Below are 15,232 nucleotides of genomic sequence, written 5' to 3'. Positions count from 1 at the left end.
CATTGACTACTAAAAACGTTTCACAGTGTAGTTGTAGTGCGCTTGCATCGAATGCATTCCTATTCGATCGCAGTCAGAAAAGTATACTCTGAAAGGCAAAACAGTGAGCCGATTCAGTACCTGCAAAAACGAAGTATACCTGGGCCTTTAAGTGCATTAAACCGCACAATCGCTCTTTCAATACACCTTATGCAGTAACCGCTCCATATTGAACTGTTGTCTTATGATCTTCTTTGGTTCGACATCGTCCCGCTGTTAGTGGAGAGACCACTTGGGGGACATCATTGCAGTTAAAGTTGAGAAGTTGTCAATGGTTACTTATCTTCCTAGCTTGCTAACATTTACATATAATTTAAACTTTATAGTCTAGATAACTAGATATCATGTGTATTTGGTTTGGCTTGTGAAATTGGAGAGATGTGTGATGTTTGCACCAGGGTGGCATATTAGGGGCTTATTTTAGGCCAAGGCTGAGGTGCTTTTGGTCCAACGGTGGGAATATAGACCAATTTCGGGCTCGAGGTCTGAGGCTATTGGCCCTGGCTGACCAGTATATGGCCCTGGCTTGCAGAGAGTTTTGGTTTAGTCCTATAGGGCCAGTGCTTATAGCCTTATGTGCTAAAGATTTCTAGATCATTTTTTACGTCTTGCAAATATTTGGTTTGAATAATATTTAAAACATCATTGTTGTGCAAATTCCAATTAATTCTGCTGAAAAGTTGGGACATTATGCAAAATGCTAAGGAAAAAGAATGCTTTATATATTCAATTCTCCCTGTGCTATATTGAAAGCATGATAACAACACATTATTTGATGTTTTAACTTGTGAATGAACAGGTTTAAAAAAAAAAAATGTTATCTACATATTTCAAATCAGATGATTGCGACATTCTCCAAAAAAAGTTGGCACAGTCAAGTGTTTACCACTGTGTAACATCACCATTTCTTATAATCTCACTTATTAGGCATTTGGTCACTGAAGACACAAGTTTAAATCCTGACACACATGCAGTGACTTGGTGTCGCTAGTGTCTGTATTGTGAAGTCGCTAGTGGGCGTTCCTACTGCTGTCGCTCAAACGTTATTGGTGGACTGCACATCTGGCCATATCTCTTGAAAATCTTATTACAGATGAGGCCTTTTGCCCAAAAGAATTAAGATATCATTCTACTTTTACAAGAAATCAATTTTCTTGTCCCGAAAAATGAACATTCTGCAGACGATAGTGTTTTTAGATAACCTGCAACAGTGCTCAATGCATCATATTATTAATAAGATGAACGATCTATCAATGTTCGATTCAAACTCATTCAGACTGCCAACATTTGATTTTTTTCATGCATTATTTTATTATACCAATGTACAGTTTGTGGTTGCAGACAAGTTTTATAGAACTGTGAAATCGCTCATAGAACCTTCTCCTCTGTCTTGCCTGACTTGAGGTGACGTGAGCTACTCTGATACCCTCTTCACTCCTGTTGGTTGTCGTTCCCAAAAGTCACCCCTCATTTGCATAAAGTTAAACTTTTTTAAACTGTTGTGTCATTTGCCACACCCTTATCTAGTCTTCAGAGGTCACTGTTGCTCCTGTCACCAGAAGTCGGCAGCTCTCATTGAAAACGAATGAGATCTAGTCGCTTTGTCGTGTGTACAGGGCTTTAGTTTAGCAGGCAGAAATTTTTCCCATTCATCCATGATGCAGGTCTTCAGCTGCGCAATTGTATGGGGTCTTTGCTCTATTTTGCACTTCATAATTCTCAACACAGTCTCAACTGGTGACAGTTCAAGACTGCAGGCAGGCCAATCTAGCACCTGTAATCTTTATTTACTCATCCATGCATTTGTATTCCGGGCAGTATGTGATTTGGCATTGTCCTGCTGGAAAGCTACTTGTAAATGTGTGTGATCTCCAATCCCTGAGATGTTACTGTCTTAAAACCTATCATGTATCTGCAATGATATCATGAAATTGGCACTGGAATACATCAATCAGCCACAACATTAAAACCACCAGCCTTATATTGTGTAGGCCGCCCTTGTGCTGCCAAACGGCACCAACCAGCATCTCAGAATAGCATTCTGAGATGATATCACATCTACCTACACAACGTTTGGCAGGTGGCTTTAATGTTGTGGCTGATTGGTTTACTTCAATAACCCTTTGTCAGTGAACACCTTTCGCAATTGTATCAACAGATGCAAGTTAAGGCTTTACTATGCAATGCAGAAGCTATATATCAACACTGTCTTGAAGCATTGCTGCATTCTCAGGGCTCGGTTATCTAAGATGTAAAGTAGAACAGTGGAATTGTGTTTAGTGGTCGGACAAGTCTACATTTCAAAGAGATTTTGGGAAAATAAAACTGCCGTCATGTTCTCTAGATGGAAAAAAGAAGAAAAGGATCATCCAAGCTGTTATCAGCATCATTCCCCAGTGTATGTCATGGTATGGGCAGTGCGTCAGTTCTTATGGTATGGTAACTTGCACATCTGTGAGGGCCTCATTAATGCAGGAAAATATTATTGTTTGATCAAGCAAAGCTGCCGCTTGTACTCACATTAATGATACAATTGGACTGTGTTTTGGACTCAAATAATATGATGGGAACTTAGACCATTGGGGGAATGGGGAGGGGGAGGAAATGCATTCTGGTTCGGTCTAAGCAATTGAAGCAAGTGTGAAAGCAACTTTAGAACAAATCCACTAAAAGAGATTATAGCTGTCAATGTCTTACATTATTGCTATAAAATTCCCAGCCATTACATTTGGAAGCCATATTTAGTGAAAATGTGACTTTTTTTCTGACAGTTATGTTGCAAAAATATTTAATATACACATTTTGTGGTTGGAACAGTATAAATGTTGGCAGGGCAAGTACATATTTGAATTACTATGTCAACTAGGCCGGCAGAAAAAAGATCTTTATTGTTGAACCCTGTAATGGCCACTGAGGTGATGAGGATCTAAGTGTGACATGCCTTATTGTGACCCAGAATAGTGTGTGGAATGCAAAGCCCAGGAATTGTAATAAAGGGCTCCTGATGTGAGATATCGGGCTGACTCAAGGTAGCACAATCAGAGCTATGTGTGAAGGAACATATTAACATCACTCTGAGGGCTATTTCAGACCTGGTCTAGAGGAGGCCTATAGGGTCATCCATTGCAAAGAAGTCATTCCACACTTTGTCCTCTTATTTGCATACACTTAGAGGTTTAGTACTGGCAGCAATTTCTTGGTTTATCTGGTTCCACAATGTCCATACTTTACCAAATTATGTATTTTCTGAAGTAGCAAATGTTGTCCTCCTCCATACACAATGATTTTGTTTTTCTGTTTTAAAAAGGATAGCTCACCCAAAAAATGTCGTAATTGGCAATTGTCATTTGTGTTGTTCCAAAATCCATATGGTCTTTTTTTTCTCTGTGGATACAAAAGGAGATGTTATGAAGGCCGAACATTATAATAGCCTCAGTCACCGTTCACTTTCATTGTGTCCTCTGTTCCATTCAATGAAAGTGAATTTTGGGGGTGAACTATCCCTTTAAACGTACATCTAGCTAAATAAAGTGAGGTTTGTACTTAAATTAAGAGACAACAATTTGCCAATGGGCTAAGACAAATTAACTGAATTAAAAAACTGATTCAAGTCTTATTTTTATACATGTATTATATATAACACAATATAGCCTCTCAATTAAATTGATCTGGTTTAAGCATATTTTTACTGTAAAAGGAAGCAAATGCAAAAGAAAGAATGCAGTGTAGGTCATTTAATCATGCTGAATAGAATAATTGTCCCTTGAGCTGCAAGACTGCAAAATTAATCATATTGACAAATCATATTGAATTTAAAATGACCAGAATAGCTAGTCAATGGATGATAATGGAAATTAGCCTAATTATTTGCTGTTTAAAATCTCTTATGAAGCAAAGATTCTCTCTAATGAGGGTTATGAAGTAGGGAGAAGGAAGAAATAAATCAATATTCAAATTTTGTTAAACCTTGGGTGAGATAGATTAAGGTTTTTTTTTTTTTTTTCAGACACAGCTGGTCGAACCACGGGTCGAGTATTTATGTCTGTAAGCATTGGCTTATATAACCTAATGAATCAAACTCTTGATTAAAACCAGGCATGTATGCATTTGTTCTGTGGGGAAGAACCCACAATCTGGGATGCAAGTAAATAACATCAGCTGTTGGTTCTTTATTTTATTTTTTCCTTCTGATTCTGTAACCTGGTAACCTAATATTGAATTATTAGATTCAGAAACCAGCAAACAGGCCTCCATAAAATCGTGTTGCTATGGAACACATGCTTTGTCTCGTTTGGAAGGCTGCGTCCTCCGGAGGTTGCATTTGTTGGCCACCACATACGTCATCGAGGCTGTCTCGTTTAATTTGTATTTCTTTATTAGCCTTGATGATGTATTCAGCCGACAAATACGACCTCCGGAGGACGCATCCTTCCAAACGAGCCACAGCCATAGAGTGGAGGAAAAAAGCTTATCTTCTGAAATAATTCCATATAAATTAATAGATGAACTTGCAGTGCGTTATCCAGGTGTTTGTGTGTTTTGCTTGACCGCTTGATTAGGACAAAAACTGCTTGAGATAAATAGCTACTTTGTTCTATACAGCACACCCATTATACAAAGGTTCACAAATGACCAAAAGTGTCTTTGATATTCACACAGGTAGTCATCAGTACTTGATTATGTTTATATGATAAAATATCATGACATAATTATATTTGTTTTTGGGTTTCTAGGCGACTTTTGATTACTTCCATCTGTGTGATGTATTTTATGTTTTTATTGAGCAACAACATGCTGGGTAGCCCCACCCACAGTGAAATCTCATTGGTCCAAAATCCCACTCCATGTTGCTGTACTTTAAACATCATGATTGGCTGTGATTGTGTCTCGTTGCACAGCATTTTGTGTTGGATTGCTCTGGATTCGGTCACGGTGTTGGAGAGAAATCTGAGTGATTCTCACTTAACTTGTCAAGGAATTATCTTGGACCTGGTCCTATTTTACTCCAAAATAAAAAGGATAAAAAATTAGAAATTATATTTTGCATATAGATTTTTTTTTGTTTTTACAATAATGCACATTTTTAATTTATTTTCATTACTGACATGCAAAAAAGATGGTTATTATGATTGTTATGAATGTGGGGAAATCAGGAGAAGGCATGCGGGTGGTTGGATCTAAGTGCGGCTTTATTAGCAACGATAACTGAAAAAACACAGGAACAAATGAAAAGTCCACGATGGGAACAAACTCAAACACAAGATAACGCACAGCAGGTAGGACAAACAGCGAACATCCACGAAGGGCTGGGGTATCCTCGAACGAACCAGGGGAACAGAGAGAGAGAACAGCGAGAGATCATAGGAATAAACATGAAACATTAACGAACGACGAAGGAAAGGGAAAACAAGCGGGTTTAAATAGACAGACAAGACGATAACAAAATAACAAACAGGTGCGGACAATAACACAGAGATGGCAGTGATGAGTGAAACCGAAAACACAGGACAGACAATAAGGGATCGTGACATGGAACGTGATAAGTGAAACAGAAAACACGGGACAGACAAGGGATCGTAACATTAGCCCCCTCAAAAGGACTGGATTCCAGACGGTCCTAGAAAACAAAAGAAGGGCAAAAAACAAACAAATGTTCAAGGAGAGAGGGGCTAGAAGAGGGGGAGAACAGACAAAACAACGGGGGCACAAGGGACACAGAGACAGACCAAGGAGGCACAAGGGGCAATCAGGCAGTCCACGGAGGCACAAGGGACGGACAGGCAGACCAGGGAGGCCGAGGGGGCTGACAGGCAGTCCATAGGGATATGAGACGGGGACCGGGTCAGGTGGCCTGGGGGGCGTCCACCGGGTAGGGACAGGTTTAGGAGGCCAGGGAGGTATCGACCGGGCAGGGACAGGTTTAGGTGGTCTGGGAGGCGGCCACAAAATGGGGACAGGTTTGGGTGGCCCGGGGGCTGGCCACAAGGCAAGGGCCGGTTCAGGGGGCCTAGGAGGAGGAGTGGCCACTGGAGAAGCTGGCGGAGCCAAGGAAGACTTAGGCGGCGGCGCAGAGGGAGGCGCAGGTAGGGCCGCAGGAGACCCTGGGGGCAGAGCAGAGGCAGGCAGAGCCGTGGGGTACACTGTGGGCGGAGCAGAGGCAGGCTGGGCCATGGCAGACTCAGGTGGTAGGGCCTTGGGTGGGTCAGGAGGCGGAACCGTGGTGGGCGGAGCCAAGGAGGACTTCAGAGGCGGGCCGTAGAAGGCTGTGGTTGACGGATCCGTGGGAGGCTCAGAGGGTGGAGCTAAGGGAGGCCTCGGAGGCGGAGCTGAGGGGGGCTCCGGAGGCTCAGGAGGCGGAGCCGAGGAAGGCTCGGAAGGCTCAGGAGGCTGAGCAGAGGGAGGCGGAGCCATAGGAGGCTCGGGGGGCGGAGCCGTAGGAGGCTCGGGGAGCCCTGGGTGGCTCGAGGGGCGGAGCCTTGGGTGGCTCGAGAGGCTCAAGAGGCTCGAGAGGCGGAGCCCTGGAAGACTCGAGAGACTTGAGAGGCGGGGCCCTGGAAGACTCGAGAGACTTGAGAGGCGGGGCCCTGGGAGGCCCGAGAGGACTAACCCTGGAAGACTTGAGGGACTTGAGAGGCGGGGCCCTGGGAGGCCCGAGAGGAGCCCTGGGAGGCTCGGGAGACTTGGAGAGACTTGAGAGGCGGAGCCCTGGAAGGCTCGGGGGAAGCTAGCTCTTGGACGGTCGTGGCCACTGGCGCTGGCTCTTGGACGGTCGTGGCCACTGGCGCTGGTTCTGGGACTTAAGTGTTCTTACAATAATTAGTCATTTATTTGATAAACGGGTTCTTTTTTAAACACCAATAACCATAAAAAAATAAGCCTGGTTTCTTAAACTTTATTGTTTGTCTGTTAATTTGCCAATGAAACATAAAATCGGATGACAAAAGTTGGATAATGGAATATCCCACTTTCCTTTGTTTAATTTCACCATTAATTTTTCAGCTGGAACATGTACTCTTGTTGCCCCATTACACCTTAAGAGATTTCTTGTGAGCTCTTTGTCCCGTTAGCCAACAGTGGCGTGCGTACACTCGGCTGTAGTACTGTCTTCACTAATTGACCACTCACAACCAATGCTTTTTTTCTGTGAGGGATTTTACATTTAAGAAACCACCATCTTTCCTTCTGGCGAGCAAGGCTCTTTTAAAGTACCTAAATTGTTTATAGCATAGGTTCACAAATGTAACGCTTGTCTCTGATTGGCCAAAGTTACAAACATGTTGATTGGCTGACCCATTTCTCCCATTTGGCACTGTTGGGCAGTCCTGGGGGCCAACATACTGTGACTGCTGCAAATTTTTGTGTGCAGGCCAGGATGTAATGAATGAGATACTGTATGATGATCATATTGTTGTACTACTAACATTAGGGTTGAGTTGTGTTGAAACCTGTTCAGTCATCATACAGATAAGTTTGCCACACTTGTGTAGAGTGGGTTTTCTTGAATCTTGCTTGTTCGTAAACAATTATTTTGCTGTTTTTATTTATTTATTTTTTTATTAAAAGAATGTTCTGGGTTCACTACAACTTAGGCTCTGTTAAATGCTTTTGTTACATGCAAAATGGTACATGCTTGTGATTACCACAGAAAATAATTTCAACTCCTCACACAATTTGTAAAAACAAACATAAAGCACTTATAATGGAATTCTATAGGGCAAGACATTGCACTAGGGTAAACATTAAAATAAACACTGTTTTGAAAGTGTAGCCAGAAGACTTGAACATTATACGTGTAAAATGCTTACTAACTTGTCTGTGAAAAGTTATATCAAATGTAAAGTCACTAAACCCTGTAACTTTCTAATAAAATGGTGTTCGAACCTGTTGGAGACAAATCCCCCACTGGAATTGTGTTGGCAATGCATAACTATCTGCTTAAAATAAGGACTTCCACTGCAAAAATGCTAATATAGATTAACAATACTCCATGCACATTTTTGTATACAAAATTTATACAAGCGTTTTTGTGGAGTGGACAAAAACATTCTGTGAAAATTGTTTTAAAAAACAACTTAAAAGTAATGTTTTGTGATTACTGTACTTTTCCCAAGAAGTAGGCATAAAGTAATGTGATTACAGAGTACTGTAGATTGCAATACAAAATTATCATTCTATCAGATTTTTCCTTTCATTGCTCCCTAATCCATGGTGCCCTGTGAGCAATCAGAATGCTAAACAATGAGGACTTTGTTATTATTAAGCCATATGGAGCTCGGCTAGTTGATTAAAGGTGATTAAAAAAAATTATCTGCCTCAAACTGCACAACAATATGTCATTTATATTCATCTTGCAGTGGAAACATGCTGATTTACGAGGATCTAAGCCCCTATAAATTCTGTTTTGTATTATTCAGGAAGTGTGGGCCAGGATGACCTTGTGTTCTGGAGACAAAAGTTCTCTTATTGAGAAGTATCTTCTCTGTTTGTTCTTCTGTGGCAGTCTGTGGTGCCACGAGCAGAACCTCATTAAACCACTGTAGGGATTAACCTTAGCTGTAAAGTTGAAAGCCAAGTATAGCACTCAAATCCTTTGACTTGTAGTCTGCTTGGGCTTTATTGGTCTTCTCTCATGGATGTCCATTGTTTCCGTGACAGAGGAATGTTTTGATTTAGCATTAGCATTACTGCTGAGCCCTTGAGATGCTGTCAATACCTACCAAAATTGCACCAAGTGTAAACTGTTTCTTTATTTTTTGCTGCTTTGATGGGCATTAAATATGCATTTTGTTAGTCAAACCAGTGGATGTGGTGAAAACTGTCAGACCACTAACAAGGCCTCAGATTTGGGGATGAAGCCTGCTTCTAAAGAACTTAATAGCTTTTTAATTCAAAATATACTATTAGAGGTACATTTTGAAAGATTGCTTACAGTTATTACTCTGCTGTTTGGTATGTAGTAACCTTAAAGAATTTATATCATGGAAAAAATGTTCTTGCTCTTTTAAAATGAAAGATTTCAATCTACTATGGAGACATACTGTAGACATAAGTGGAATAATGTCAGGCATCAGTCTTGAGCAAAGTCACAGTTTCTTTTTGTTCTTCACACTGTCCTGGATTTATGTCTTGCGCAGCTTATGATGCGTTGAGGTTAACAAGAGTTTTGTCTGTATTGCAGGGAGTGGAGCTACAGCTGTGGTCCAGGCCGCCTACTGTGGGCCCAGGAAAGAGAAGGTTGCCATCAAACGCATCAATTTGGAAAAATGCCAGACCAGCATGGATGAACTCCTGGTATTAAAATTACTTTTTGTGATTATTTGTTTGGTTCATTGCATTGAAGATGAAAGAAATATTACCACTGAACCACTCTCATGTAACAAAAACTGGGTGGATTTCTCATTTTAATGCATGAACATTCACTTCTCTGCATTTTTTATTTGTTTTTGTGCAAAAGCTTAGTAATCAATTTCTCATTTGTAGAGGCTTTTTAGCACTAAACTAAGATCCCTCCCAATGGCAGCAATTCAGGCAACTGATCTAAAAGATGGTAACTTGTGATTACTGTTTCCAGATTCACCAGGACACTATCATTAACTTGACCAAAGTGATTCCCTCTGTTGTTTTCTAGTTTCATGCCACGGTCTTTTATTTCTTAGTCAGAATTTTGCCTTGCAATTCTATGCGCCGACTACTGCAAGGTTTAATCCCTGTCATTAAAGTGCATTACAAACTTGCAAAATTTGTCTCTCTTCCAGTTCCACAACACCATTTGCTGTTAAATTTGAAAGTTTCAGAGTAGGCCTCTTTCTTGTATTCGCATGTCAAGTTGCTGCCCAAGTTATAGTTTCCATACATGAGTCCTTTCCACATAAATCCATTCCACTATCCAGCATATTAACTTAATCTGTCAACTCCGAGGAGCTCAAAAGGTCATACTTTTGTTACCTTGTGACTGCGGGGAGCCGATTTGGTTGGGAAAGCTCATATTCCCGATTTACAAGCCTCTTTACAAGACACACAACATATAAGCAACATATAAGATATTTAGACTTGCTTTCAGAGATTATATATTAAATATTAGTGTTTTTTTTTTTCACTTAGTTTTACTTCTGCAAGTGCAGTAAAGAGAAAATATACTTGCATTCAACATTGTCTAAAAGCAAGTCTAAATGTCTTATATGCTGCTTCTCAGCCTCAGGTGAATGAATGCATCTTTTGTTTAAAGGATTTTTTAGATAATATTTGAATATAATTTTTTTCATTATTATTAAAACATTTTATTGATTCCATTCACAAATTAAATAAACATAACAAAAAATACGGAATCAAATTATATAAATTAAACCCCTCCCCCTGAACATTCCCACACATAAAACTCTGAACCCTTCTTGGATCTTAACACACCACAAAAACATGGGTTGTGTCCCCATCTTCTGATTGACATCGCCAGCAGGTGGGTGTCATTTTAAGACCAAGCCTATACAATCTAGAGGGGGTCCAATAGAATCAATGTAAAATCTTACATTGAATAAGGCACACACTTGCATCTTTAGATTGTTAGAATCCTAGCCCACACTCCCTCCTCCAATACAAGTTTAAATCTTTGTCCCATAATCTCTTGAGAGAAGTTGAAGCTCCATCCCACAGACTCTGAATTAGCTGGGAGTAATACACTGATGCCTCATGACCTTTTCCAAAAGCAGTAATCACCTATCCCAGAGTATCTGCCATTTTAGGGGGGGTGTATGCTACTCCCAAAAATAGTACAGAACAGGTGGCGCAGCTGTAAATACCTAAGGAACTGAGATCTTTGAATTCCAGCATGTTGAACCATATTTTCAAAGGATCTCAACACTCATATAGGTCACTCTCATATACTAACCTCCTTCACAATCCACTCTGACCAGCAGAAAGGGGACTTATTAATACATCATTTTGGGTTCAGCCATATGCTCGAAGCAACATTTAAATAAATGTCCGAATTAAACACTCTGGACACTTTTGTTTATACAGAGTGCAAATGCGAGATAACTCGGTATAACTTAACTTCTCTGGTTAGTTTAATAGAAAGGCTTTGCAATGGCAAAATAGGGAGGGGCACTCTCAGGTGGGAGCGACCAGTGAGCCACATTTTTGAGACTGAATGCATAATAATAAATCAAAATCTTGTGTAGGCCTAGCCTAACTTTGTCAATCGGCCTGTGTAACTTATTGAAATGTAATCTGGGACGTTTACCATTCCAAATGAAGGACTTTGCTATGCTATCATATTGCTTGAAATAAGAGAGAGGAACATCTATAGGGAGATATTGTAGTTTAATAACATTAACACTTCACAATCATAGATAAATGTAATGAAGCCCACATTGCTCAAACCTTTTTATTAAAGGGGCAAAACGAACTCAAACAATCACACAAATTTGCTGGGCATAAAATAACCACATTCTTAATGCCCTGTTTGGGCCACTGGAAGGCACCAGGCTGAAAAGCCATTAATGTGCAGTACGCTGTCAGAGCCAAAGCTTTGGATTTAGACCAATTCATACTGTATTCTGAGAATTTAGAAAAGGAATTAATAATTCTGTGGATACAAGGCATAGATCTAGTTGGGATGGAGACAAATAATAAAATATCGTCTTCATAAAGCAAAAGCTTATGGACCGCGCCACCTGCCACAACCCCTGGAAAGTCCTCCTCCTTTCTAATCGTGGCTGCTAATGGTTCCAGGGCAAGGCAGAACAATAAGGGGGAAAGAGTGCAACCCTGCCTGATGCCCTTATCAGAGCAAAATAATCTGAAATGAATCCATTTGTTTGAACCACCACTACCAGGTGTCTATAAAGTAACTTAATCTATCCAATAAAAGTATTCCTAAATCCGTGCATTTCCAAAGTCTTAAAAGGATTATTCCATTCTACCATATCAAACGCCTTTTCGGTGTGATGGATAGTGAGATGGCAGCGACCAGACTCTGATCATTCGTCACTGACCACATGATATTGATGAAATGCCTATTAGAAGAGTTAAGGCCCCAAATAAACCCCACCTGATCTATATGTATAAGAGATGTCATTACTTAATCGGTTAGCCAAAATTTTGTACAACATTTTAACGTCTAGCTGGGTCAGAAAATTATCCAGGCTTGTGTCATGGTTGGCAGAAGCTTTGCATTCTTTAATGATTTCGTATAAACTTGTAAAAGTGCAGCCAGTTCTGTAGCATAAGATCTAAAAAAAACTCAGTGGGAAAGCCGTCTGGCCCCGGAGCCTTGCCTGTAGGCAAGGAATTTAATAACCTCGCCAAGCTCCTCCAATGTTATTTCAGAACCAAGAGAAGTTTTTTTTTGCTTGAACTATTAGACATTTTAGGAAGTTCTAATAGTTCAACAAAGTTTCTAATATCCTCTTCAGTAGACGAAGACGTGGAACTATAGAGATGAAGATAGAATTCTTTAAAAGCATTATTAATATCAATGGCTGAGGTAAATATTTCACCACCAGCAGATTTCACTGAGGGAATGGTAGAAAATGACACTCTCTGTTTTCTATATCTAGCCAAATAAAGATCAACCAAAATAAGACTTTTTGAATTTCAGCTAAAACAATAACAATTTTTCTTTAATCTGTTTGAGACATTTGAATTGTAGATGTTTACTTATCAGTGTAATGAGTCCCCTGCTCTTACTTGAGCCAGCACTATAAAAAAAAAAAAATGCCCAACCCATATCTTTCCAATTGTTTCCGTTTCCTGTGGAGAAAGTTGCGTTTCTTGAAGAAACACTATATCATATATCTTATGCTTCAGAAAAGAAATAACCTTCTTTTTATCCATTCACATTTGACGTGGAGACAATCCACTCATATTAACATTTGACATACAAGAAAAAATGTATCATGTGTCAAAAATACGATTAGAAATACCACATTCCAACATTTGGTGCCACCATTAAAACCCGAACATCCCCCTGAATACAACAAACAGAAAAATAAAAAACGTGTGCATTAACCCCGCGCACGTCAGCACCAACTGACATCCATCCCTCCAAACCCAAACAGTCCATTTACGCCTACGAGAACCCCCGTGACAACTTTGCCGTCGGATTGCTGAAGTCCGGTGTTTCTATTCAAATTTTGAGCTTCTCAAGGAGTTGACAGATTAAGTTAATATGCTGTAAGGTGGAATGGATTTATGTGGAAAGGACTCATGTATGGAAACTATAACTTGGGCTGTAACTTGAGATGCGAATACAAGGAAGAGGCTTACTCTGAAACTTTCAAAGTAAACAGCATATGGTGTTGTGGAACTGATAGACAAATTTTATGACTAATCGTTTCAGACCTAGTTAGAAGGCATGGCTGATTATCTGTATACATTGAGGTGGTCGATATACCAGTTTAAATTAATGTGTATCTTTTCAAGCATTGTTTCTATCACGGTTGTGCAAACAGTGCAGCATGGTGTGCAGCATGGTGGGGGATACACTTATACAGAAAGTGCTTTCACACAAAGTAATAATAGAAAGTTTTTAAGGTGAATATTAAATGGAGGTTTTTATGAGTAAAATGTACCTCTCTAACATCTAAACCTAAACAATATTGATTTAAAAACAAATGAGAGGTACACACAAAACAGACATCCATAACCTAAAGCTAATATGGATGGTGTCCAAAAAAACTAAATGAGAAACGGAAAGCAAATCACGAAACCAGTCAGCTTGCGTGCTTGTCTGGTCTCGAACCACGTACTTCCGAGTCCAAAGTCCAACACTTTATGAGGTGAACTTCTGCGGAAGCTAAATTCATTGGAATAAGTGTGTAAATGTAGGCGAGTCAGTAATACAAGCATTAAAATATATTGTTTTTCAAATGATGCATTATAAAAGTGTTTCAATATCATAACATAGCAGTGTGAAGTAATAGCTAAAAAAAGTCACAATCAGCACTGTTGTTGTGATTTGTGTGAAAGTGAATATTACACACTGTTGTTGTAGAACCTCTAGTGTTAAATTCACCATAAAACTACGAATAAAGTATTTGGCACATAGAAGTCAGTTTGCAAATATTTTGTTGTAGTAATGTTCATTCGATGTGACTAGGTTGCTCAAAACAATTGCGTGATGAAGGGATTTGCTTTAGAATCAAAGCAATTGTGTATCTGATCTTAAAACAGATATGCCCCATTTTTTAATTGAATAACATTATTTTTTTTATTATTATTATTTATTAATTGATAACGTTTTTATGTACATGACTTTTCAATTTAAAAAGAAAGTTCTTTGATTGTTGGAGAGATCTACTAATAGTTTGGACATTATTTTAAATCAAATAGAAATTTTCATAATTTTTTCAGAAATGATATTGAATACAATTGATAAAAAAATTATTATTGGCCAAACATTTCAACAACATTGCAGTATACTTATTTTTCTTATCACCCAGCCCTACCTGTGCTTACTCTGATTTGAGCAAACAGAAAAAAAGTCTGTACATCCAGCAGTAAATGGAGACTTTCATACAGTTGAACTGAAGTAAACCCTTGGGAATGACTCTGGTGAACGTTAGAGATAAATTCTTGGAAAGTTTGGGGTCACATGGAAAGTTTTCAGTTCAGGTTTCCTCTCATGGTTTCTTCGCATTTATGACCCACTGAGCGCTCTCTTAAACACAGAGGAGGCATTAAATTTAAGCTAGATTGCTCCTGTAATGAGTAGGAGGGGCTGTAAGCTATTGCATGCATTCTGCATGAAGGCCATTGCTCGGAAGAAAATTCTTGCGAGAGGTTTGGGTCAATTTTATATATGATCTGGCCAATGTAATGGAGTATAGCACGCTCTTGTTAATCCTGACATACCAGAGTAGCCCAAAAATTTGTGAGAAAGAACAGGGCTGTCCGAATAAGTCACAACTTAGAAGATTTGTGATTTTGTAGTGGGATGGACATTACGGAGATATTACAAGATCTCCCCAAGGCATTCTGAAGTCACATGACACCAGTGTCTGCTAATTCTCCATCAGATGACCGTAACTGAATGTACAGTATTGCATATCTACTATATTGCTTAGCTGCCTAGAAATAGGCCATACATGCAGTGGGATACAAAAATTCTATGACCACTTGTAAAAAATAATTATATTTAGCATTTTTTTTTTTTGAATTTTAGAATTTCTTTGTAATTGGTATACCCCCTTGAGCT

At 39.5% G+C, this 15,232-nt stretch overlaps 1 protein-coding gene across 1 annotated transcript in view; it reads left to right on the top strand.

Moving 5' to 3' along the window:
- The window catches only part of oxsr1b (oxidative stress responsive kinase 1b), a 72,529-nt gene that overhangs the window by 13,965 nt on the left and 43,332 nt on the right, over positions 1-15,232 (top strand). Inside the window, exon 2 of the mRNA XM_052114933.1 lies at positions 9,218-9,330. Within this exon, the coding sequence (XP_051970893.1) occupies positions 9,218-9,330 (113 nt within the window). The remainder of the gene's footprint in view (positions 1-9,217; positions 9,331-15,232) is intronic.

The sequence above is a fragment of the Xyrauchen texanus genome, chromosome 42, assembly GCF_025860055.1.
Source record: "Xyrauchen texanus isolate HMW12.3.18 chromosome 42, RBS_HiC_50CHRs, whole genome shotgun sequence".
Classification (NCBI taxonomy): Eukaryota; Metazoa; Chordata; class Actinopteri; order Cypriniformes; family Catostomidae; genus Xyrauchen; species Xyrauchen texanus.
Note: the sequence above shows the minus strand (reverse complement) of the source record. Positions and strands in the feature narration are given on the sequence as shown.